The sequence below is a fragment of the Artibeus jamaicensis genome, unplaced genomic scaffold (genome assembly GCF_021234435.1).
Source record: "Artibeus jamaicensis isolate MK-2021 breed Jamaican fruit bat unplaced genomic scaffold, CSHL_Jam_final contig_1803, whole genome shotgun sequence".
Classification (NCBI taxonomy): Eukaryota; Metazoa; Chordata; class Mammalia; order Chiroptera; family Phyllostomidae; genus Artibeus; species Artibeus jamaicensis.
The window spans coordinates 101,746-125,049 of NW_026521356.1; the positions used below are offsets into that span (position 1 = coordinate 101,746).

Consider the following 23,304-nt stretch of genomic DNA (forward strand, 5'->3'; position numbering starts at 1 on the left):
TTGGGGCTATTTTCTTTCTCCATTTCAGCCAAGACAATAACTCTTCTCTCTGCTCTTCAATTCCTTCTGCCAGACCCCTGCTCACCCCATCCCACATAACCATACTCTGTCCTTGGCTTCCTCTGCTCAGCTGGCGGGTCTTGTTTCCCTTGCCCTGCTTTGGTTTGGCTTCCCCTTCATCTCCCTGGCCCCAGCCCACCTTCCCTGGGGCAGGGGTTGGGTGAAGTTGAACTTGAGGGGAAAGGGATACAGCCATGGTGGGACCCCACGGTGGGAGCGGTGCGATGGTGACTGAGCCAGGCAGGTGCCCTCTGTTCTGACAGCCCCACACCCCTCGGGGAACAAGCCTCCCCCGATAATGCATCTGAAGCTCATTAGGAGGGTCCCACTTTGCGTTTGTCAACCTGATAAGTGGGAGTATAGATTTCTCTAACGGATGAAGTAGACTGCTGGGCCTTCATGTTCTCCTTATTAAATTTAGCAGAAAGGGGTATTTAACCAGGTGGGGATCAGAGTGCAGACAACTACTGCTCTCTTTTATATCCTTTCAAATAGCCATCCATCCGTCCGCGCCCTCCTCCCTTCACCCACGCGCGCACCCATTCATCCACCCACTTATTGATCTGTGCCTCTGTCCATCCATGCCTTATATATTCACCCGTATAGCTGTTATATCTGTGGGTTCACCCAGGTATCCACCAAATATGTATTGAGCACCTGTATTAGATGTTTTATATCTAACTCTCACAGAAGCTCTCCAAGACGGACATCACACGGAGGAGACTGGGGCCCCGTGAAGTTTTAAGTTGCTGAAGGTCATGCAGACCGTGAGCAACAGGTCCCGGATCCAGCTGTGCCTGCTTCAAAACCCGCGCTCTCGGTGTGGAGGCAGAGTCTTCCTCGGTGCCCCCAGGGCCTCCTTCCAAGCACGGAGCGTCACAGCCATGCGGCCGAGCGAATGGGCCCACAGAAGTTCTGGAATGCTGGCGCCCCGTAGTTCTAGTGGCAGCGTGGGGGCGGAGGCCATGCTGGGCTTCTAGTCTTACTGGCATTTGCCACCTACAACCGGATGCTGCCATCACCACCCCTGGAATGGAGGCGTCTTCGTCACGTAACTCGTAGCCTTGGCACATCCTTGTTTCCTCTCCATCTTACCAACTCTGCTTCCGGGGAAGGTCTTACCTCCCAGAGGCGGGGGGGGGGGGGCTTCGAGACACACACTTGGCCACTGTGTCCAGCTTCAGCGGTCCCCTCCAGGGACTGGGCTGTTACACGCTGCTCCTCCAGGCTGCTAGCCGCTGCTTTACTCTGGCTCCTGTACTGGCCTTTCTAAGTGTTAGAGAGAGTTAGCTCCTCATTTGGGGTCAAAGCGCCTCCTCAGGCAGGCCTCACTGACTGAGGGAGGGAAGCCCCTAAAATGTGTGTTAGGGAGCAGTGACTGCTGTGGGTACCTGAGGCCCAGTCTCCTTGGAGACCTCTGTAGACAGAGCTTTAGAGTTAGCCAAAGTGGGTGGGGTGAGGGGACGGGCTGTGCATTCGCTCACTCCCCTTAATTGTTTGGCTAAGGGCTGCTGGGGGCGGGCAAGGTGCTGCCCTGGCTGGCTCTGGAACAGATGCCAGTGCCAGCAGCCGAAAGGCTCTGGGGGGCCGGCTGCCTGGGCGTGCCCTGGGCGCGAGACTGGGGCCCTGACAGCCTCTGCTGGTGGTCTGGCTGGTCCCTTGGGGTGTGGCTCTGGTCAAGCCCTCTTCCCCCAGCTCCCTCCTCTCCGTGCCCGTGGAGCTGCCACCCCCTCCCCAGCTTCCCTGGGCAGACCCTCCCCACTGGGGCCCGTCAGCACACTCACTGTGCTGGACAGACCCTTCAGGAGCACTTACTCTGTGCCAGGTGCCACAGAGAAAAGGAGGCAGCTGCCAGGATCCCTGCGGGCATGCGCAGGAGAGGGAGGGTCCCAGCATGCATGTCCTCGCCCTGTGCCGGACACCCGCCGCCCTTTTCAGGGCCTGTCGCAGGCAGCGGACCTCACTGTGCCCATAGGCTGAAGCCGCCTTCGCGTCCCCTCCCAGCTCTAGTGTCCCGAGACTGGAGACCGTGATTGTCGTGGTTTCTCCGACTTCCTTTTTCTCTCCCTCACTGCCTCTGCTTCTTCCCTTCCGGGGGCCGCCAGGTCCGTGGCTGCCTCTCAGTCAGTCAGGACCGAGCCTTCTAGTGCCCTCCTTCTGCGTCGCCCCGGGGAACAGGATGCACTTCACGGGCAGGGGGGTCAGTGTATTCAAGGGCACACTTTTTTGTCCCTGGTGAAGGCTCCGCCTGGTACCTGCTCCCCACCTCCCCCGACCAGACTCACGCTGCCCAGTCTCATGCCTTCCAGGGCAGAGGACATGGGAAGAGTTAAGAGCAGGAAGCAGAGTGGACAGAAAGGCTTCTGGTGTGGGGGGTGGGGAGGGGCAGCCGGCGGGGATGGGGCAGGTGCTGCGTCAGGCTGGTGCGCTCACACCGAACACTCCTCATCGGGCTACGCAGACACACAGGCCAAATCCTGGTCCCTTCGACTCATCCCTCTAGCCACCACCCACAGCCTTTCCCCTTGATGTTTTCACTTTCAAACCAGGTCTGGTCAGGGTGCTCGTGCCAGGGTGGCGGAGCGCAGGAGCGTGTCTGCCTGTGCTGGCCAACTTCGTTACCTCTGACGTCCTCCCCCTACTGACCAGTGGCATCGATTCCCCAGCCCGCGGGCAGGGCTGGCGCTGGCAGAGCTCACAGCTCCCCTGTACCTGCCCCACTTGGATAGAAAGGTGGCTGGACTTATCTGGGGCAGGAGTGTTGGTGTGAGGGCTGGGAGGAGGACAGGGGAGATTTGCCCGGGGACCGGGAGGTGGGATGGATGATGAGGCTCTCTGCTGGAGTCTCACGCTGGGGCTTCAGCATCTTTGTTCTGGGAAGAGTGAGTATAAGGCAGCTGCCTGCTAAGGGAAAAGCTGGGGAGACCGTGAAAGGGGAGAGCGAAGTTGCGATGCTCCTCCCCGCCCAACATGCAGGAAACCCAGGTCTCTTGGTTCCTCTCTCTGTCCGGCCGAGGGCACGGTGTTGCTTGTGTAGTGTAAGGACAGAAAAAAGGTGCGTGAGCTGCTGTGTGCATTTCGAGGGTAAGACTGCTTCTCTCGTGTCTGGGAGCAGGTCCCTCACTCCTTTGGCTGGTGGGACTGGAGCTGTCGAGGGCCATTTCTCCTGGGGGTCGGGGAGTGGTTGGTCTTCAGAGCCTTTGACTTCCCATGGAAATGGGGGGGAGGGGGGCCAGCGAAGTGTACCTGGGCAGGGCAGAAGTAAACCCAAAGTTCTGGGGCCGGGGCGCCTGCCGTGGCTGGGGAAGCGCCTGGTGGGTGAGGGCGGGATAGCACCCAGGGGCAGCTCTGGCGTTTTGTGCCTCTAATGACTATTCCCAGAAACCCAGCTCACGGGCAGGCCAGGGAGGAGACCGGCCATCGGTGCTCGTAGTGAGGGAAGAAGCCTGTGATCATCCGGAGGCCTCTGCCTGCCATGGCCACCCTGTCCTGCCCCCACCAGGCGTGAGTCAGACCGAAAGCAGAAGCTGCCAGACACTGTGAAGGGTGAAGCGAGGCAGAACCGACTGTGCTATTTTGGAACCTGGTTAATTCCCCTCCCACCCTCCACCTCCCTTCTGTCAGGGCTCCCACCCCCTCCTGGTGGCCAGCACTTTGCCTTCCTCAAGGGGACAGTTAGGACAGGACTTGATTTCCCCTGGAATGTACGGGTGAGGGGTGGGGTGCTCAAGGCCCCTCCCCCTGTGAGCCTCCCCTCACTGGCCAAGAGAACTAACTGGCTTCTGGGGAACCAGCCTTTGGGAAGCTGGGAGGGCAGTGCCCCTCCCGGTGGGAGCTCAGAGCTCGCGAGCAGGGCAGCACTGGCCAGGCCAGGCCGTGGTCCCCAGTGTTGAGGGCTGCCCATCTGGGCTCACCCCTCCCCCGCCTGCCTTCTGCCCCCCCCCCCCCCCCCCCCCCCGCAGGCCAGCTGTCAGCTGCCTCTCCCAGGGGTGTTAGCTGACAACAGCTTCAGGTGGGAGCGTCTCCCGGCAGGGTTGGGAGGGATTTCCGGACCCAGGGGGGAGATATTTTGGGGCCTAGGGCCTTTCCAGGACCCATGACATCACTCACCCTGCAGCAACCCCAACTGACCCTCCTCGTCCATGGCCCTTTTGGGGCATCCTAGGCCTGCTTGAGGTTCTAGCCCCACTTTAGGGTTTCTTTGGAACCCACATGAGCCTCGGGGCCCCTGGAAGTCCAGCCTGCGGTGGTGAGAGAGGCCGGTGGGGGGTGTGTTTCTGAAGCTCTGTCGCCCAACTGTAGGTGGGGTAGGCAGGGGTCTCCGTGGTTGGGAAATGATGGGCTCTGTTCTCGTCCTGTGTGGTGGGGGGGGGCGGTGGAGATGGGACAGTGTCCACTGGGCGCTGCTGCCTCTCAGGGGCGTGCTGAGGTCAGAGCTCCAGCCTGCTTTTTACCCCCCAGCAACCTGGGGCGTCAGTCAGCAGGCACGTTGCAGGTGACCAGTTAAAATGTGGGTCCTTGTCAACCTCGAGTGAGTGGGACTTGGGTTTCTCATTGCTCAGGTGGATCCGGGGCTTAGGGAGGTGAGAGGGAGGGCAAAGCAGCGCGGAGGACAGTGTTCTCCCAGGCCAGCGGCAGGGCACACTCTGTCCCCAAGGTCGCCTGCTCTCTGCCGGAGCAGGGGTAGGAAGGTGTGTATGGGATGGAAGTGCACATGTGTGTGCAACAGTGTGTGTAGGGGCTGCCGTGTGTGTGTGCGTGGGAGTGTCTCACGGGGCCTGTCTCGGTCACCTGTCCACTGGTAGCCACATCGGCTTCCAGGCTGTCTCCCCACAGACCTGGACTGTCCCGCCTCTGCACCCAGTGAGCACGCAGCGCGGAGCTGGCCTGGAGCCCCGTGTTCCCCTGTCCTCCTCGGTGCCTAGGCCCAAGTCAGGGCTGTTTGCTCAGGTTCATGGTGCGGCTCAGAAGGGCCCTGCCGGACCCTAAAGTATGTCACTCTACCAGGAACCTATAGAGGTATAGGTTCCTGCTCCTTCCTCCCTCCTGTCACCAATGTTCATGCTTGGAACCAGGTGGCCAGACCTCCAGAAGGCTGCAAGTGAAGTGCCTTTAACAGCCCAGGCATCTGCTACAATGTGGCGGCGAAGTGCAGGTTCTGCTGCAGTGGGTCTGGGCTGAGGCCTGAGGGTCTGCATTTCTAACCAGCAGCCCCCAGGGGCTGTGACATGGGGGGTCATGCTGTGAGTGGTAAGGACTTAAAAGGCCCTCTCCTGTCTCAACTCCGTCCAGGAGTCATTTCTTCCGCAGCCAGGGAACTAACTCACACTCTTGGACCACCTCCCAGGTGCCAGGCGTATCACCCACTTCAGCCCCCTGGGTCCCCTCACCTACTCTGAGGGAGGAGCCATCCTCTTTTACAGATGGGGAAACTGAGGCTCTGAGAGGTTAAGGACCTGTCCTGAGTCACACAGCTGGTAAGCGTCAAAGCCAGACTTGAACTCTGGTCTGTCAGTGTCCAGAGCACTGCCCATTAAACCCAACTGTCTGCCTGAAAGTGCACTCTGAGGGACCAGATGCAGCTGAGGGGATGGAGGAGGGGTGGGTCCCAGCAGCCTGGGAACAGCAGGGGGCCCCTCTGGGTGGCTCTGGGGGTGGGGGTGGGGCGGTGCCCTGAGGGGAGGGAGGGACCGAGTGGAGAATAGAGCTGGAGGAGGTCGGGGCTGAGTGGGGTCCAAGTCCTGCCCCACCTTCCTAGGCCAGGGCCTTCTACTAGAGGGCTTAAGACCTCCCCCTGCCTGCTCAGGCGCCCTGCTCACAGACTCCGCACCCCGCTGTGCTCTGTGCACCCCCGAGCCTGTGCGGGCAGAGGGTGGGTGTTCAGACCCCCGACCAGGTGCCCCGGTTCCGCTGCCTGCCCGCTCTGTGTGCCTGGCAGGCCGTCGGCCTCTCTGTGCTGCAGTTGCTCCCTCCGCCTGGTGCATAGTGAACACTGTGGGAGGTGATCATGAAGGACTGTGGGTCTGTACCCGGAGATAAGAGTTCAAGGACCACCTTCTGTGAAGGTGACGCACTGGTCCCTGCTCAGAGGCGGTTCCCCTCCCTGCTTCCGATGTCTTCTTTTATTTAGCAAAGCCCGGATCCTTCAGTTATAAAGAGGTTGTTTTCCGAGTACTCAGAAGCAGATTAAAGTCTTAGAAAGGGAGTGAGACATCAGCGGTGTCCAAGCCTCAGGGAGCCCAGAGAGGCTGTGGCAGGTGGGGTGCGGGTGACGGAGGAGAGGACAGCCGGAAGAGCGGGACAGGGGCGGGGAGGGCTGGACGGGGCTTCGGCACTGGGGCTGGGTTTGGAGCGAGCCCCCAGGAGCCAGTCTGTGGGTGGCTGTGTGCTTCTCCGCGCCCCTGTGCCTGCGTCCTCTCGTACCAGGAGCCGCCAGCTTTCCCCATGCAAGCAGCCGGCGGATGGGAAGGCAGGGGCTGGGTCCCTGGTGCTGCCACGGTAATGCAGTGCTGTGGGTCCTCCCCGTGGGTCCTGGTCCCCTCGCCTGTGCTGGAGCTGGCGGTGGTCGCCCACCTGAGACCTGGGCTTGCATTCTCACGTCACTGGGTTCTTGCAGTGGTCCCTTGGACAGGTCACGTTTTGAGTCTTGGTTTTCTCATCTGCCAGAGGTGCTCTTTGCCCCATGAGGTGTTCGTGGAGGACAGATGTGATCTGGCAGTAGGTCCAGCGAACTGCAGCACCCAGTTCGCGGTGGGGACTCAGCGAGTGTTCGCCGTGGGAGAGAGTGGGTGATGACTGGGAGGGTGTCAAGTGATTGGACAAGTGACCTCTGAGGGCCCTGAGTCTCATTCTGGGAAGCCTGAGGGGTAGGGAAGGGGGGGAGGTTCTGAAGAGGAAAGCTGATTTCTCTGCACGCTTCCCTGTAGCAGGGGAGACTGGTCGGTGGCCAGGAAACAACCAGAGAACAAAGCAGCGTGGACGCAGGCAGGACATTCAAGGGGACGGAGTGTCTAGGAGGGGGTGCAGGGGGACAAGGAAAAGAGAGGGCTTCCAGCCCCCTTGCCCCACTCCAACCCAGAAGAAAGGCAGCTGCCCTCGGAGGGGCAGGGTGAGGGATCTCATGTGCGTGTGCACGCACACGTGTGGGAGAGAGGGTGAGCGTGTGTGGCTGGGCTGTGTCTATGTACATCACAAGGGCAGACACCCCCTAGGACCTTTCTGGTTTTTCCTCTTCATGCTTCCCTGTCACATGTCCGCTGCCCCCACTTTCCTTCAGGGCCCAGTGGCGGTCCCCTTGGGGCTGGCCTCATGCCAGGGTCCAGCTGGACTCTATGGGCCAGGACGGGCTCCTCTCCGATCTGTGACTGCCTTTGAAGCTGCCCCCTTTGCTGCACCATCGCCAGTCCCACCCTTTCTTGTGGGGTGGGTCTGGGGCCTGTGGCCGATGGGCCTGGAGCGGTGGGCACTGCAGGCCACTAAGCAGTGGCCTCCCTTTCCCTTCCCCCTCCTCCCTTTCCCTCTTCCATACCTCCCACCTGTGTTCAACAGAGATTCAAAATCAAGCCCCCGACTGCACTTCCCTGCCCTCAGTGCCACGGCCTACTGCAGCCCCCCCCCTCCCGCACTGGGACCCGGAGGGGCGGGCACCTGCTCTGCATGGCGGAGGGGAGCGCATCCTGGGTTCTGGTCTTGCTCTGCGCCACCCTTATGGAGCCGTAGCGTCCTCCTGTGATTCAGTTTGTTCCCAGACTTAATCACAAACCGGGGTTGATCAGCCTGCGCCAACAGTGTTCCCACTTGGCAGAGTGATGATGTTGCGAAAAGACACAGAGGCCCACACTCTGCAGGGCAGCCTGTCCAAGGCCAGGTGGTCCTTAGCCGTGGGGGTGGAGTTCAGACTGGACGGTCCCTCTGAGGGAGAGTCTGAGATGGAGTATTCTAGGGTCATGGAAGTGTTCTGCATCTCGATGAGGGTGGTGATTACACGTGGGTGCACACCTGTAAAAGTTCATTGAGCTGCATACTTTAAACCTGTGCATTTTGCTGGAGTAAATTATACCTTAATAAAAGGAAAAAGGTCAAAATGTTAAGATGAAAATGTTTAAAGCATGTACCACTGACTTCATTCCTGTTCCTGGTACCAAATACCTTCCAATCAAACAACGCAGTTTTACAAGGGGCAAGTGTCCGTTTGCTCTCATGCAGCATTGGAAGGAGCCCCACCATTGCCTTTCATGAGCTTTAGGGAACTGCTGGGCCAGACGATACGATCACCTGTCTCTGTGAGCACCTGCAGCGTGTGCGACCGTGAAGTGCTCCGCCTGCTCATGATCTCTTTAGAACCCAAAGGTGGGCATCCGTACCCCCTGCCTCTCCCACAGCACTGCAGTAAATTCTGTGATCTACGGGCGTGGGGGTGGGGAAAGCCTTTTAACACTCAAGGCTTTTGAATAGGAAGCAAAGAGCATGCCCAGTAATGGGAAAAGCTGGTCAAGGCCATCGTGCCCTGTCCTGTAAGGAGAGTCGGAGCTGAGGTTACTAGTAAGCTGCCCTGCTGCAGCCTGGGGCCTTGATTGGGTGTGTGTGCATGTGTGAGAGAGAGAGAGAGGACATGAGAGAGCAAGAGAGAGACAATGGATGGGACCCTTTTCTCGAAAAACTCAAAAGAACAGAAAGAGGAGACCCCTCAGGGAAGCCCCAGGTGGGCATGGGCGGAGCGACAGTGAACAGTGACAGAATGGTGGTGTCTCCGCTCTGCCGGTGCAGAGACATCCCAACTTTGGGTCACAAGCTCTCCGGGGGAGAGGTGGCCCCAGCTGGTAAGCCCCACCGACTGGCTGCTGGGGAGACTGAGGCTGGGCTGGGACACTGAGGCAAGTTCCCACAGTGAGCAGGGCTGCCGGCTCCTGGGGGTCTTACGACGCCTCCCCGCCCCTTGCTCTCTTTGGATCCAACCCAACTGACACCCCCTGCGGGGCCCTGCTGGGACCCGAGACTGCCTTGTGGTAGGAAATGGCTTTGTCTTAAGGTGTAGGGACTGTGCGGACATCGTTGTTCCTTCTCCGTGTCCACCAGGCCCTCCTTTGTGGCCTCTGCCACAGGGGCCTCCGAGAAAACAGCACAAACCCCAATCCTGGAGTCTTTCTCTCCCTTCCCTTCCCAAGGCGGAGAGGTTCCGCAGGAGGTCACGGGGTGCCTTGCCCTGCCTCCAGGAGCCCGGGCACCTGTTCGGAGGCCCTCCTGTAGCAGCCGGCTCGATTTCCCCTCCGCCACACAGTGCAGTTCCCGCACCGCTGACAGACAACGTCTCCCCACCCCAGAGGCTCAGAACCCGCTAAATGGCTTAACCAGGCATCCTGGCCTCTGGGCGTGCATGCTTTGCTGTTTCAGCTGCCAGACATGTGTTTTTCTGGGAATACAGGAAATTATCTCTGCCCTTTGAGGAAGGGTAGAGATTTTTCTGCTTGTGTTTGGGAATTCCAGACAATTTCATCATTCCAGGTATTCTCTGGCCCCTGGGGCTGGATGGAGGAGACCAGAGGTCAGCTGAAACTCTCTGGCTGTAGGCAGGCTTCTCCAGTGGGAACCCCTAACGTAAAACGTGGCGCCCCCGGCCCCAAGTGCAGGACCTAAGCCAAACTCTAAGCCCGAGGGCTCAGGTGATGGAGCCAGACTGCCAGGGTTCAGCCCTGCTACGCGTTGGCTCTGTGACCTCTGGCAAGTGACAACCTGTCTGTGCCCATTTCCTCATCTGTAAAGTGGGGGCAGTGTTGCTACTCACGTCATGAAATAATCATGCTAATTAAATATGGTGCTTTGAACGATGTCTGCTGCATGTTAAGTACTCCAGAAGCATTAGCTATTAGTATGAAACATTTTTCCCAATTAGATACACGTGTTCATTATAGAAAAATTCCAAAAGGTAAAAAGAAAAAAAAAAAATTGCGTCATCCAGAGAAGTCTGTAGCGTTTTTATATATTTCTTCTTGAGAAGCTTTTCTGCATGACTTTGTGCGTGGCGGTGACCTGATTTTACATACAATGTACACCCCACGCCTCGTCACTTGAGGTGTCCCCACGCTGCTGTTGTGAGTGTGGTGCCTTGTCAGGAGGGACACATCCTATTCGTCCAGGCACCCTGTCGCTGAGCATTGAGATTATTTTTTGAATTTTCTCTATCTAATGTGAGAGCCTTTTCTGCATTTAGGACTACTTCCTTGGGCTCCTGGCTATTTTTTAAGGCTTTGACACACATTGCCAAGCTGCTTCTCCAAAGAGGACAGCTGTACCCGGGCAGCGAGTTGTGTTGAAGCCGCCTGGAGCCAAAGGGATTTTAAAGTTGTAGCCACACTTGGGTGGGAGGGCAATTCATTCAGCCCTTCTTTTAAATTATTTGTCTGGATTCTTGTGTACTGTTTTAAATGCCAGCATAACATGGAGAAAATAAATTGTGAGTGAGTAGCATGGTGCCTTCTCATAAATGTGACTCTCCGTGTCCCCAACACCCAGATCAAGTTACAGAGCATTCCTAGCCACCCCTCCCGGGGTAACCAGGACCCCGACTTCTAACAGAAGGTTTGCATCACTTTTTCGGTGAACTTTGTAAACATCGATCGCACCACGTTCATTTTTGTGTCTTGTTTCTTTTGATCAACATGTTGGTGAGAGTCCCCTGCCGCTGTGGGGACTAGTGAGTTTGTGTCCCTAGTGCCCTGCATTCCAGTGTTCGGGTGGCCCACACTTCCCCACCCGCTTTCCTGCCGGTGGACGTGGAGGTGACCTCCAGGGTGGAGGTCACTGCAGTGCTGTGGTGACCGTCTAGCGCGTGTCCTGTGCGGAGCGCATGGATGTGCTTTTCTTCTGGGCGTGCAGGTAGCAATGGAGTTGCTGGCTCGTGGCAGGTGTGTGTTTCCTGCCTGCTCCTCCAATTTCTAAAGGGTCACCTGGAAGGCAGAAGAACCCGCAGGGCAGTTGAGACCTTACAAGGAACGGAAGGGACCTGACCTGGCTAAGAGCTGTTTAGGGGTGTGAAGACCGTGCTGCTCCCGGAGGCTCCTGTCCGGGCTGAGTTGGACCCTGGCTCCTGGCCCTAGAACTCCAGCCGACCTTGCGTGGCCCCGCGCCTCTGGTGGCCAGTCAGTGTCCTCACCCAGGGTCCTAGGCTGGCCTAATGACCATTGCACGGAGCAGGGCAGGGCTTGGGCCAGACTCCAGGGAGACATGGGGGGACCCCATCTTTGGACTGATTTGAAGCCGGTTGCCCCCCTCACAAACTTCCTTTTCCCTTGTTTTAAAAGGGAAATCACACAATTAGCACATATATACATCCTAAGAGTTAAGTGATTTGAAGGTGGAATGAAAAGCTATAAGAATACCTCTTCAGCACCCCGATTCCACCACCTCTCCCACCCCCCTTCTGAGAGGGGACCACTGTGAACAGTTCGGGGTGTTGGGGGAGCCCAGATAGTGGGCGAAGAGTGGGGGCTGTGGACCAGGCTGCCTGGATCAAATCTCTGTTCCTCGGCTTATCAGGTGTGACACCTCGGGCAAGTTACTTTACCTCTCCCTGTGCCTCAGTTTCTCCCTGAAAACTGGGGGCACTAACAGTAGTCACCTCAGGGGGTTGTTGTGAAGAACAGAGGAGTCAACATTTGAAAAGTGCACAGGCCAGCGTTCCAGGAGCACCCTGACCCCCGACTGTTCTGCGCGTTCACCCATTTCCTGCCTCAGCGGCCCAAGGCCGCGACGCACGTTTTACTCTGCAGTTCGCTTTTTCCACTCAGTGCCGTGTCTTTGAGATCCGTTCTGCCTCCGTCAGACTCTCCTGTCCTGGGGCCCTCTTCCTCCCTTCTCTGCCCCTCAGGGGATCCAGGGATTTCTCCCTACCTTTCCTCCTCCTCTGTCCGCCTCTTCCTTCTGGAAGGGCTCTGCTCAGCCTGTTCGTACTAACATGTGGATGACAATGAGGCCCACACTCATGCTGGCCCGAAACCTGCTCTGGCCCTGAGCTCAGGAGGCAGTTTCGGAAGGGAGCCCAGAAGCCACCTGTCACTGAGCACCCAAGGGCCTGTCCCGGAGCACTCCTGTCCCCCCACAGTCCATGGAAAACGGGGCAGGGGCCGAAGTGTCAGCTGAGGACAATTCTGCACACTCGCTGTGTCCTGAATCCTCACAACACCCCCAGGAGGAGGTGATGTGGCTCCAATTTACCAAGGAGAAAACCAAGGCACAGAGAGGTTAAGTGGCTTTCCCAAAGTCACCCAGCCAGTCCGGGCAGAACAGGGGCTTCAGCCGACTCTGCTGGACTGTGAAGCTCATTTTGGTCACAACTAAACTAGAACCCAGACTCGGCTTGGGGCAGAGGTAGAGTCCAGTGAGAGTTTCTGGGTAAACAGTGTAAGGAAGTGGCCTGTGGGCCACTCCTGAGGGCACGGATGGGGGGTGGCTCTCATCTTCTCGGCTGAAACTTCAGTCCCCCACTACCTTTTCCATGCGTCTGGGCAGGAGCAGGAATTTTCTGGCGCATCAGGCCCCTGGTCCCCTCAGGAGGAAGGTGTCCACTGGGGGTGGAGGCAGGGGAGAGGACTCTTTGGGGAAATGCCCCAGCCCCAGTGTGTGTAAGGGGTGGGCGTTCAAGGCTTCTGTCTTACTGAGGACACGCACAGTGGGCCCTTTCCAGGCCTGGTGGGTCTGGAGGGTGAGATGGTGGGGAGGGGTCCGGGAGCACTTTTTAAAAACTTTTTTATTGCATTTGTTGAGGTGACATTGGTTAATAAACGTCACGATGTTCAGATGTACAATTCTATACTGCATCATCTGTACATTGTATGGTGCATTCACGGTGTCTGGGGGCATTTCGACTCCTCCGTGTCCCTCCTCTCAGTTGTTCTTGCCCAGACCAGGCACTGAGGAGGCTGCGTGTGGCCCCTCAGGCTTCAAGAGCAAGTAAGCATGCTTGGGGCCTATGGGGGGGGGGGCGGTTAGCACACCCAGGGTCTCTCTCGGACCACCCATCCACCCCCAGATCCCCCCAAGTGCCTTCCTCAACCCCATACCCGTCCTACCCAGGTGGGGTCCAGGGGAGGGGCCCGGGACCCTGTGGGAAGAGCAGCGCTCTGAGAGGTGGCAACTTTGACAGTGGGGGTAGGGGTGGGAGAGCCTCCGTCTGCTGCCACCAAGCCCCCGTCAGAGGACAGGGACAGGCTAAGACTGCCCACAGCCCTTGATGCACAGATCCCTCTAGGCCCATAGTCTCTGACAGCTTGTCCCAGGAGGCTTGCACAGACCCCAGGGGCACTGGGGCAGGGAGTCCCGGGTCCATCTGACATGTGAGCAAACTGGGGCTGCAGCAGCCACTCGGGCTGAGCAGGGCCCGGCCCCAGTCCTCCTCGGGCAGAACCAGCTCTAGCCCAGCACTGTGTCAGACAAACAAGGGGCCCTTCTCCCCCAGTCTCCCATGCTGGCTGGCACTGCCAGGCCCAGCCCCTCCTCCCTCCAGAGGCTAACTGAGGTGAAATTGTTCCCGAGGTGGAGGGGCTCCCCAGCGCTGCTGTGTGAGTGTGTGGGTGCAGCTGCGAGGGTGGGGGTGGCTGGGCTGGGGTCAGAGCCCCTGGGGCTGGCATGTAAGGTGGGCAGTGGGGTGAAAGGCAGCTGCCCCTCTGTAAAGGCCACAGGAAAAGGGTGAAGGCTGCACCTGTGTCCCTGCTACAGGACAGGGAACGAGGCAGAAGGGGAGCGTCTGCCACTTTCTCCTTGGGGACTGTCCTTTTGGGAACTGGGCAGATTCCCTCGAGGCTGAGGCAGCCCCTTTACTAATTCTAGCCTAGGAGGGCAGAGAAGGGAGGCCAGTGGTGAGGGAGGCCCTCTGAGTGCTCAGACCTGGAGGCGGGCGGTGCTGCCCCTGCTTTGTAGGGAAGCAGCCATGGTGGTGGTCAGAGCCCTGGTTTGGGGTCAGCCGTCTTCCGCTCCATTCCCAGCCTTGGACCAACTAGACGTGCAACCTGGGACGAGCTCCTTCCCAGCTCAGCATGGGGTCTCCAGACACTCCCTACCCCTACCCCAGGCCAGGAAGCCAGATGCCCTGGCATTGGGTCCCAGCCTCTGTCTTTACTGCAAGATCCTTAACGTCCCTGTGCCTCTGTTTCTCCTTATCTGTATAAGGAGAATAATAACCAAAACTACTTCATGAGGCTGTTGAAGTGCTCAGAACAGTGCCCAGAACACAGTAAATGCTCAAGTAGGTGCAGAATATTATTACTTCCACGATCCGGTGATTTTCACTTTATCAGTTCTTCCCCTTTGTGCTTGCATCTGGTGTCCCGCATCTGACAGAACATGTCAGCCTATGCTGCCTTCCTTTGCCACCTGCAGAGACCTGAGGTTCATTTTTAGGCCTCAGGTGCAGCTCTGGTCTCTGGTCTGCAATTCAGACTCTGCCGGTCCTTGTCTGTCTGTTACTCACTCCCTGAGTCTCCCAAGTGCTATGTGCTGCTCAAGACACATTTTATTTAGCATTCTCACCAATCTTCTAAGGTAGAAATTGCTTACAGATAAGGCAACTGAGATTCAGAGAGGTTAAGTGACTTGCCCAAGGTCACACAGCAAAGAGCTGGGATTCAGGCTCACACCTGCCCTGTTTGATAGCGCTTGCTCAATCACAAAGTCATGCTGCCTCTTGCGATATCCCTGAGCTGGGACACTCCAGCCCCTGCCTGGACCTGTATGGAGTCTGGGCATCCACAGGGGTCCGGCCTCTTTTAGAGAGTCTCAGTCCATCCCAGCTGGGAGGGACCTTAGAAATCATCTGCTCTGATCCTATCATATTGTGCATGGGGGGGATGGAGGATCAGAGAGGAGGGATGTGACCAGGGTCACTTAGTGAGCTAGGGACAGAATGGACCGAGCTGCAGGACTCATTCTGTCCTGTCCTCCTTCCTTCCAGACTAGACCTGGAGGCCTTAGTCCTTCTGTCCCACTGAGACCCATCCATCCCATTGAAGATCGGGCTGACGCGCTAGGCAGCGAGAAGCCCACCCTGAGCCCTGGCAGGACGGGGTGCCCTGAAGTGACCCTCGCTGCACAGGGTCGTAAAGGCCTGTGGACTCCACAAGCTCAGAGACTACAGTTGGCTTGCTGCTGATGGCCAGTGCCTGGTTCAGAAATAGTAACCAGCCCTGCATTGACAGAGCATCTATCGGTACAGACCCTGGGCTAGCAGCCAGAAGGACGACAGGGAACAAGACAGACAAATGCCTGCCCTCAGGGGAGTTTGCATTCCTGGTGACAAAGAAATAGACAGCCCTGGCTGGTGTGGCTCAGTGGATTGAGCGCTGGCCTGCAAATCAAAGAGTCACTGATTTGATTCCCAGTCAGGACACATGCCTGGGTTGCGGGCCAGGTCCCCAGTAGGGGGCACGTGAGAGACAACCACACATTGATGTACCTCTTCCTCTTTCACCTCCCTTCCCCTCTGTAAAATAAATAAATAAAACCTTTAAAGAAAAAGAGATAGCCAGTGAATGAAGGAACTAAGGAGAAATGTATAATATGTAAGATGGTGATAGATTATACCGAGAAACAAAGGGCAAGGGGCGTGGTGGGGGCGGGCAGGGAGTTTGTCATTTTAAGTAGGGTGGCCATGGGAAGTCTCCGTAAGGTGATATTTATGAGCCTTGGAGAAGATGAAGGAATGACCCATCCCAGGTGTAGAGGGAAGACCCTGGGCAAAGGCCCTGAGGTGAGAGTACACCTGGTGTCTGAGGGGCTGGGGGTGGCCCGAGCAGGTGGGCAGGGGAGGAGGCCTTTTTCTGATAAGGACTTTGGCTTTTACTCTGGGTGAAGTGGAAGCCATGATAAATTCTAAGCAGAGAGAGGGACAGGATCTGATTTAAGTTTTAACAGGATCCCTGTAATTACTGGGCTGCTAGTGGAATATTGGGAGGCCATATTCCAATGGGGGGAGGCTCCTTCAGGAAGCCCACACTGGTGGCAGCAAGGTGGTGGCGAACAAGGATGTATTTGAGGTCAGATGTGACGGGATGACTGTGTGGTGTGACAGAAGGGGAGGAGCAAGCTGGATGCCAGGCTTTAGGGGCTGAGCTTCAGTGAAACAGACCAAATCCGTGCTTTGCTCTAGGAAGCAGGACACATGCATTCGCCTCTCAACTTTGTCACTCACTCAGTGGCCTTGGGCAAATTCCTTCCCTTCTCTGGGTCTCAGTGTCTGCTCCTGTACAATGGGTGCGATCCCTCTTTTCCTGATCCCTTCCCCAAACCCCAGTGCCTCGAAGGGGACACGTGCCTCATAGACCTGTTCTCCTGTCCACAGGAAGCCAGCGCCAGCAGCCGCCATGGCGTCACGCATCGGGCTGCGCATGCAGCTCATGCGGGAGCAGGCGCAGCAGGAGGAGCAGCGGGAGCGCATGCAGCAGCAGGCCGTCATGCACTACATGCAGCAGCAACAGCAGCAGCAGCTGGCGGGGCCACCCACCCCGGCCATCAGCACCCCTGTCCATTTCCAGTCTCCTCCACCTGTGCCTGGGGAGGTGCTGAAGGTAGGGTCTGCCTGGCCGTCCCCCTCCTGCCCTGGTCCTAGGACGCACTAGAGCCCTTGCCTTCTCCCCCTCCCAGGTGCAGTCCTACCTGGAGAACCCCACTTCCTACCACCTGCAGCAGTCCCGGGACCAGAAGGTGCGGGAGTACCTGTCTGAGACCTACGGGAATAAGTTTGCCGCCCACATCAGCCCTGCCCAGGGCTCCCCAAAGCCCCTGCCAGCCGCCTCCCCTGGGGTGCGGGCTGGACATGTGGTGTCCTCCTCAGCCGGCAACAGTGCGCCCAACAGCCCCATGGCCATGCTGCACATTGGCTCCAATCCTGAGAGAGAGGTGAGTGAGGAACTGGGCAGTGGTGGTCACCGGCAGAGCTGGTGCCAGATGCTCTGCTCCTGGGACAGCTGGTGCAATCATGGGGGAAACGTGCTGCTCTCAGGGAGCCCCAGTCTGAGGGGAGCCCCAGCCCTGCCCTCGGGGAGCCCCAGTCTCACAGGGGAAACGTCATCCCTATTTTTGAAAGCTCTGCTAGGAGACCAACACAGGAAAGCCCAACACACCTACAAAGCCATGTCCAGACCGAAGGTATTTAAAGCAATCCCCCCTGGGCAGCTGGGCTCCTTGGGAAGAGACCTGGCCTGGTCATTGGGGCCTGTGGAGCTGAACAGCTCACCCTCTCTCTGGGTCTGTTTCCTTCTCCCCAACAGGAGTAGGTTGAGGAAGGTGGGCTCCAGGGTGCCTTCGGGTCAGTGGCTGTCCCAGGGTGCCTTCCCTGCCCCCTCCTGGTGGGCCCTTCCCAAGGGGACTTTTCTTTCTTTCAGTTCGATGTCATTGACAACATTATGTGTCTGGACGATGTCCTGGGCTTCATCAATCCCGAATCTCAGATGCCCAATACGGTACTGCTGCCCGGGGTGGGGCGGCTGTGTCAGAGGGAGGGGGCGGAGGTCCTGCCTGGGTCTGAGTCTGGAGAGAACTGGAACGGGGTCCTCAGCTGCAGAGATGAGCGTGCCCAGGGCGTGATCCAGGGCCCAGGAACCAGGGCAATCAGGGACGCAGACGGACGTGCCTCAGCCTGCACGCACAGTGGGGCTTCGGCAGGGAGAGGTGCCGGGCAGTCGGGGAAGGCGTCTGGGGCCGCTCTGGGCCTCCACACAGGGGCGGTGGGAGAGCTTCCTGGAGGGTTGCAGCGTGGCCACAGGATGGCCCAGAGCTGGTCAGTTCCTTTGAGATCCGGGGCACCCCTCGTCTACCAAACCTATGGCCCAGCGGGCTTCTCACTCCTTGGGGCGAGTGACAGGAGCTGGCTTTGTCCCCTTCTTCCAGAAGCCTCTGGCAGTGTGAATGCTCTCCGGCCGTCTTGGACAGAGGGGAGGGGGCAGGTGGGAAGGAGCCAGGCTTGGAATCAAGAGTGAGGCCTGGTTTCTGGCTTTGGCTATGACTCAAAGTCTCTTAACTGCTCTGAACCCTTGTTCTCAGTGGCAAAACAGCGCAGATACCTCGGCGACAGGTATTCACACTGAGCAGGTGGGATTGCAGGTGTCCCCACCCCTTTCTTGGAACCTCCGGTGTTCACTCCTGCCCCTTGTGCCTGGGCCCGTTACCCTGATCCTGGCCGCAGCCCCTGTTACAGTGGTGAAGACCCTAATTCTTGCAGTGGGGAGTCCAGGAATCAGTCCTTAATCTCTAGGGCCCTGGTGACATGCAGTGGCTCAGCAGGAGCTGGCCAGGCCGGTTGGGTCCCACACCTACTGCCAGCAAGGGTCTCAAGTCTCAGGAAGGAGAGAGGGAGGGCACAAGTGTCCCACCCCTTCAGCGGTTTTCGTGTGCCCTGAGGGTTCTGGGCCTGTGGTTTGCTCTGTATGTTTCTGCGGCAGGAGCTGGGGAAATCTTTCCAGAGCTCAAACATGCTCCTGTCAGGCCTTTGCTTAAACCCCCACTGGTTCCTCATCACAAAATCCCAGAGTCTTTGCAAGTTGAACCCATCACTCTAGGATCCAGCCGCACCTCCTGCCCAGCCTGCATCTCACTGTGCTCCCTCTGCTTCAGCTGCCGTGACAACCACACTCTGTCCAGCCCCCACTCTGGGTTCAGCCCCGCCCCCACCAGCCTGTAGAGATCATCCTCACAGCTCTGCTCTGGACTCAAGTTCCACACCTTCCAAGAAACCCTTCAGAAACTCAGGAACAGATTAAGTGCCCCACCCCTGGCTTCCTAATGCCTAGGCTGTAAATCCTCTCCTGCACCCGTACCTGGCTGATCACTCTCTCTTCAGAGGTTCCCGGGACTCTTAAGCACTGCATCTCCTTCAGCTCTAGACTGTTGACGTTCACGTGGACCTGCTGGCTGGAGAGGCCCAGGGTGAATTCTGACATCCCTGGTGCTGGCAGCAGGCCCCTGAAAACAAACCGTGGCCTGGGAGACACAAGCACAGCTCCCCCCTGGTGTCCCTGGGAATGGCTCTTCCAGCCACGATGGGCCCTGGGGAGGAGCCTCCATGGAGCGGGGGTTGCTCACCGGGTCCCTCTCCCCACCTCGCTCCACAGCTGCCGCTGTCCAGCAGCCACCTGAACGTGTACAGTGGTGACCCCCAGGTCACAGCCTCACTGGTGGGGGTCACCAGCAGCTCCTGCCCAGCGGACCTGACCCAGAAACGTGAGCTCACAGGTACCTGCCTGCCTCTCTGCGTCCCAGCCCCCTCCACCTCCCCGCTCTCCCTCCCTCTCAGCTCCTCTGCTTCTCTCTCGGCCTCCAGATGCTGAGAGCCGGGCCCTGGCCAAGGAGCGGCAGAAGAAGGACAATCACAACCTAAGTGAGTCCTCCTCACCCTGCCCTTGCTCCCGGCCTCCCTGTCTGCAAGGTTCTGGGCAGGACAGCCCATACAGCCTGCCCTGTTCAGGAAGGGGTGGGAGACGGGCTCCCGGGAAGAGGTATTCGTGAAATTCCAAGCACTTCAGAGTGAATGAGTTTATCAGATTGTTCTCTTTTGGGTGTGGAACCTGGGAACCTCTGGGAAGGAGTTCGGAGCAGCTGTGGGGCGTCCTCACCCAGGCAGCATGGGCTGCTAGCAGCCGGACCAGGGCTGATCCTGCTTCCCCCACAGAGCCCCCTGAGTGTGCCTGGGCTGCGCCTGACCCCCTCGAAGGCACTCGCCCTCGGACTAGGCCCTTCTCTCGTGGGGGTGGTGCTCACGCCTCTAATTGCCCCCTCTGGAATCTGTTACCTCTAGTTGAAAGGAGACGGAGGTTCAACATCAACGACCGCATCAAGGAGTTGGGAATGCTGATCCCCAAGGCCAACGACCTGTGAGCTGAGTGGGGTTCTGTGAGAAGGGGAGGGGCTGAGCAGGAGCTGAAACAGCCAGCCCCTTGCTGGTTGCCAGGGGCGAGGGAGGGAAGAGAATCCCTTGATTGCTGCCTTCTAAGAGCTTATCAGCTGTTTGAGAAAGGAGATCACCCCCCCTTCACCCAAATCAGGAAACACAAAACAGATGGAGCAGACAATCGGAACTTGAGGCTGGGGCCTGGGAGGCTTCCTGGAGGAGGAGCCATACTGGGAAAGTTTGGCAAGGACATTGGACTGGTGCAGAGGTGGTCCAGGGTTAGGAGCAGTGAGGGTCTAGGACAGGAATGGGTTTTTGGTGGCAGCAATGGGGGACCCGGGGAAGGAGGCTGTTCTTAACTGCTTGGTTCCCCGGGATTAGTGAGGTGAGTGGTACAGCAACAAAGTCACCTGGGAGGGTCTGTCTGTGCGTAGGGAGATCAGCCTCGTCCACAGATTGGAGTTGGCTGGGTCTGGGGTTTGTGCACAAAGTTGGGATGGGCGACATTGGCTTCTGAAAACAAAGCAGGGTTTTATTTCCACCTCCTGAGTGCGTGCAAATACTCGGGGGCTCTGAGCACACACCTCTGATCCTGCTGGCCTGCAGGGACGTGCGCTGGAACAAGGGCACCATCCTCAAGGCCTCTGTCGACTATATTCGGAGGATGCAGAAGGACCTGCAGAAGTCCCGGGAGCTGGAGAACCACTCTCGGCGCCTGGAGATGACCAATAAGCAGCTCTGGCTCCGCATCCAGGTCTGGCCCCTGCACTTGGACTTGGGTAGCTCTGACTCCTGACCCTGGCCTGGCTCTTGATCTCAGGAGTAGTGCCTACACCAAAGTCATGGGAATAATGCCAAGAGAAAGGGAAATGTACCAGCCAGGATGTTATGGTTTGGTAACAAACATTCCCAGCAACTTTAAGCAGCAAATATCAGCTAGAGGTTCTGTTCTGTGAGACCTTCATTCAGGGCCCAGCACCACGGACAGGTACATCTAGAGCAGGCCCCTACAGCCGTGTGTTACTCTTAAGGTGACACTTGTCACTTCTGCATGTATTTTCTTGGCCAAGGCAAGTACATATCTTCGTTTAGCCCGAGGGGGACAGGAAAGTACACACCTACCGGGTGTGAGAGGCAGAGAGCTGGAAATGCTGGGTGGGCAGCACTACCAACCAGCATAGGAGGGAAACGAAAGAACAGAGACTTGGGAGAGTCCCCTGGAGCCGCAGGTTCTAGTCTTGCCCTGGCTCTGTGTTGCGGGTCTCCGTCCTCTTTGGGCTGGAGGCTGGTCGTCTATGGGTGATTGGACTCAAGCTTTTAAACTTGGCTATTTCTGTTTCTCCATTTTCTATTTCATAATAGATACGATAATTTACATTACAATACGGCACACATAGCCACACTGAAAGGGAAAGATCAAAGTTTCATCAAAGAACCCTCATCCTTAATAGAGGCAATGCATTCTGGTAATTCCCAGTCTAGTCTAGTCCAGGCAAGTCTATTTCAATTAAGGAAAATAGAGAGCTGGTCAAGGCTCCCTGAGTGGTTTCACAGCCCACTAATGAGTTGCGACTTACAGTTTGCTAAAACACTGGTCTAGACTCCAGAGCCACCTAGGCTGAGACACTTTGTTGTCTTGGAGCTGCGGGGGGAGGAGCAAGGGCTGCGGCAGGGGGCGGCAGTCCTGGAGGGCGTGTGCCCTTAGCGCTCTGTCTGCCCCACCCACAGGAGCTGGAGATGCAGGCCCGAGTGCACGGCCTCCCCACCGCCTCCCCGTCTGGCATGAACATGGCTGAGCTGGCCCAGCAGGTGGTGAAGCAGGAGCTGCCCGGCGGCGGCGAGGAGGGCCCCGGGGAAGCCCTGCTGCTGGGGGCTGAGGTCCCCGACCCTGAGTCGCTGCAGACTCTGCCCCCCCAGGCCCCACTGCCCGCGCCAGCCCAGCCGGCCCAGCCACCATCCCCATTCCACCAACTGGACTTAAGCCACAGCCTGAGCTTTGGGGGCGGGGGCGACGAAGGGCCCCCAGGCTACCCCGAACCTCTGGGGCCAGAGCATAGCTCCCTGTTCCCCAACCTGTCCAAGAAGGACCTGGACCTCATGCTCCTGGACAACTCACTGCTGCCACTGGCCTCCGACCCCCTCTTCTCCACCATGTCCCCTGAGGCTTCCAAGGCCAGCAGCCGCAGGAGCAGCTTCAGCATGGAGGAGGGCGACGTGCTGTGACCCCGGCTGCCCCCTCGCTGGGGAACAGGGCAGGCCTGGGGGCAGGGAGGGCCAGGGCCACCCTCCTCCCTCGATTCAGGCTGCACTTGTGTGTGAAGTAGCCACCTGCCCTGCCTCACTCCCCGTCGGCCCCTTGTTTGGACTTAGTGCCTGCCTGCTTGGCAGCCTGAGGGGTCAGGAGAAGCCCCCCACCTGGCTCAGTACTCCCCAGGGGCAGCCCTCTTGATGGGGCCGAGCGGGGAATAAGTCCTCATCCTGGCTCCAGGGGCTGTGCTGGGGGTAAGAAGGGGTCCTGGGAGGGTCCTATCTTGTGATCCTGCTCTCCCCACTCCCACCAATGAGGGAGGGCCTGTTGGGGTAAGGGATTCAGGAAGTTCCTTCTCTGAAGCAGTGACTGATCCAGGGGGTGCCCATGACTGCTTTTCTGGGACTCAGATGGCAACAAGCCCACCCTCCAACCTGGCCAACCCCTCACACGGGTGGGCCCCCCACCCCCTTTGGTGCTAACAGCTCTCCACCAGGTGGTGTGAGGGCGGGGGGCGGCCAGCAGAGGGGGCTCTGCGTTCAGATGAGTGTGGGGTCACTGCTGAAAGAGCAGCTCCCCTTCAGGCTCCCCACTTTGTGCCTTTAGTAAACACTGTGCTTTGTACCCGCTTGTCCTGTCTCTTTGGAGTGGGTCTGGAGTTGATTCAATCCAGTGGGTTGCTTTCTGGATGGATACAGAGTTCGAATGCCCCCAGTGGGGGTGAACAAAGTGCGATTCGGAGAGGAGGGAGCAAGCCGGTTCCTCCCATCTCCCCAGAACGGCCCCAGGGAAACCTGGCGGTTCAGCGAGCTTTACTCAGGGGGCCCGGTGCTGATGGGGGGGGTGTTGTCCTTCGCGGCCACAAGGTGGCGCTGTAGCCACGCTAGTCTCACCCCCTCAGAGCCGGCTGAGCTGGATGATGACGGGATTGGGTTGTTCATAAACCAAGTCTACTGTTCTTAGCTGCTGATTTTGAACACCCTCCACCTAGGCTACCCCTGGCTGGGGTGGGGGGCATTCTTCTCCTGTCCCCCACCCCCAACTCTAGTGGCGACCTCTTCAGATTGTCCCCCCTCCCTAAGTGGGCTCAGACCTGGCAAGGCCAGCCCCTCTGCTCTCTGACTTA

The 23,304-nt window shown here is 58.2% G+C and overlaps 1 protein-coding gene across 3 annotated transcripts in view; it reads left to right on the top strand.

Annotated features, from left to right (window-relative positions):
• TFEB (transcription factor EB) overlaps positions 1 to 22,802 on the top strand; it is a 44,229-nt gene extending 21,427 nt beyond the window's left edge. For 2 of the 3 annotated variants that reach the window (XM_037155073.2, XM_037155045.2), the window contains exons 2-9: positions 16,388 to 16,613; positions 16,690 to 16,944; positions 17,430 to 17,507; positions 19,155 to 19,275; positions 19,364 to 19,420; positions 19,838 to 19,913; positions 20,537 to 20,684; positions 21,659 to 22,802. In XM_037155073.2, the coding sequence (XP_037010968.2) occupies positions 16,410 to 16,613; positions 16,690 to 16,944; positions 17,430 to 17,507; positions 19,155 to 19,275; positions 19,364 to 19,420; positions 19,838 to 19,913; positions 20,537 to 20,684; positions 21,659 to 22,153 (1,434 nt within the window). In that variant the 5' untranslated portion in view covers positions 16,388 to 16,409 and the 3' untranslated portion in view covers positions 22,154 to 22,802. Of the gene's footprint in view, positions 1 to 4,186; positions 4,310 to 16,387; positions 16,614 to 16,689; positions 16,945 to 17,429; positions 17,508 to 19,154; positions 19,276 to 19,363; positions 19,421 to 19,837; positions 19,914 to 20,536; positions 20,685 to 21,658 lie in introns of those variants that run through there. The other variant, XM_037155049.2, reaches the window with a different exon arrangement.
• Positions 22,803 to 23,304: the final 502 nt, after the last annotated feature.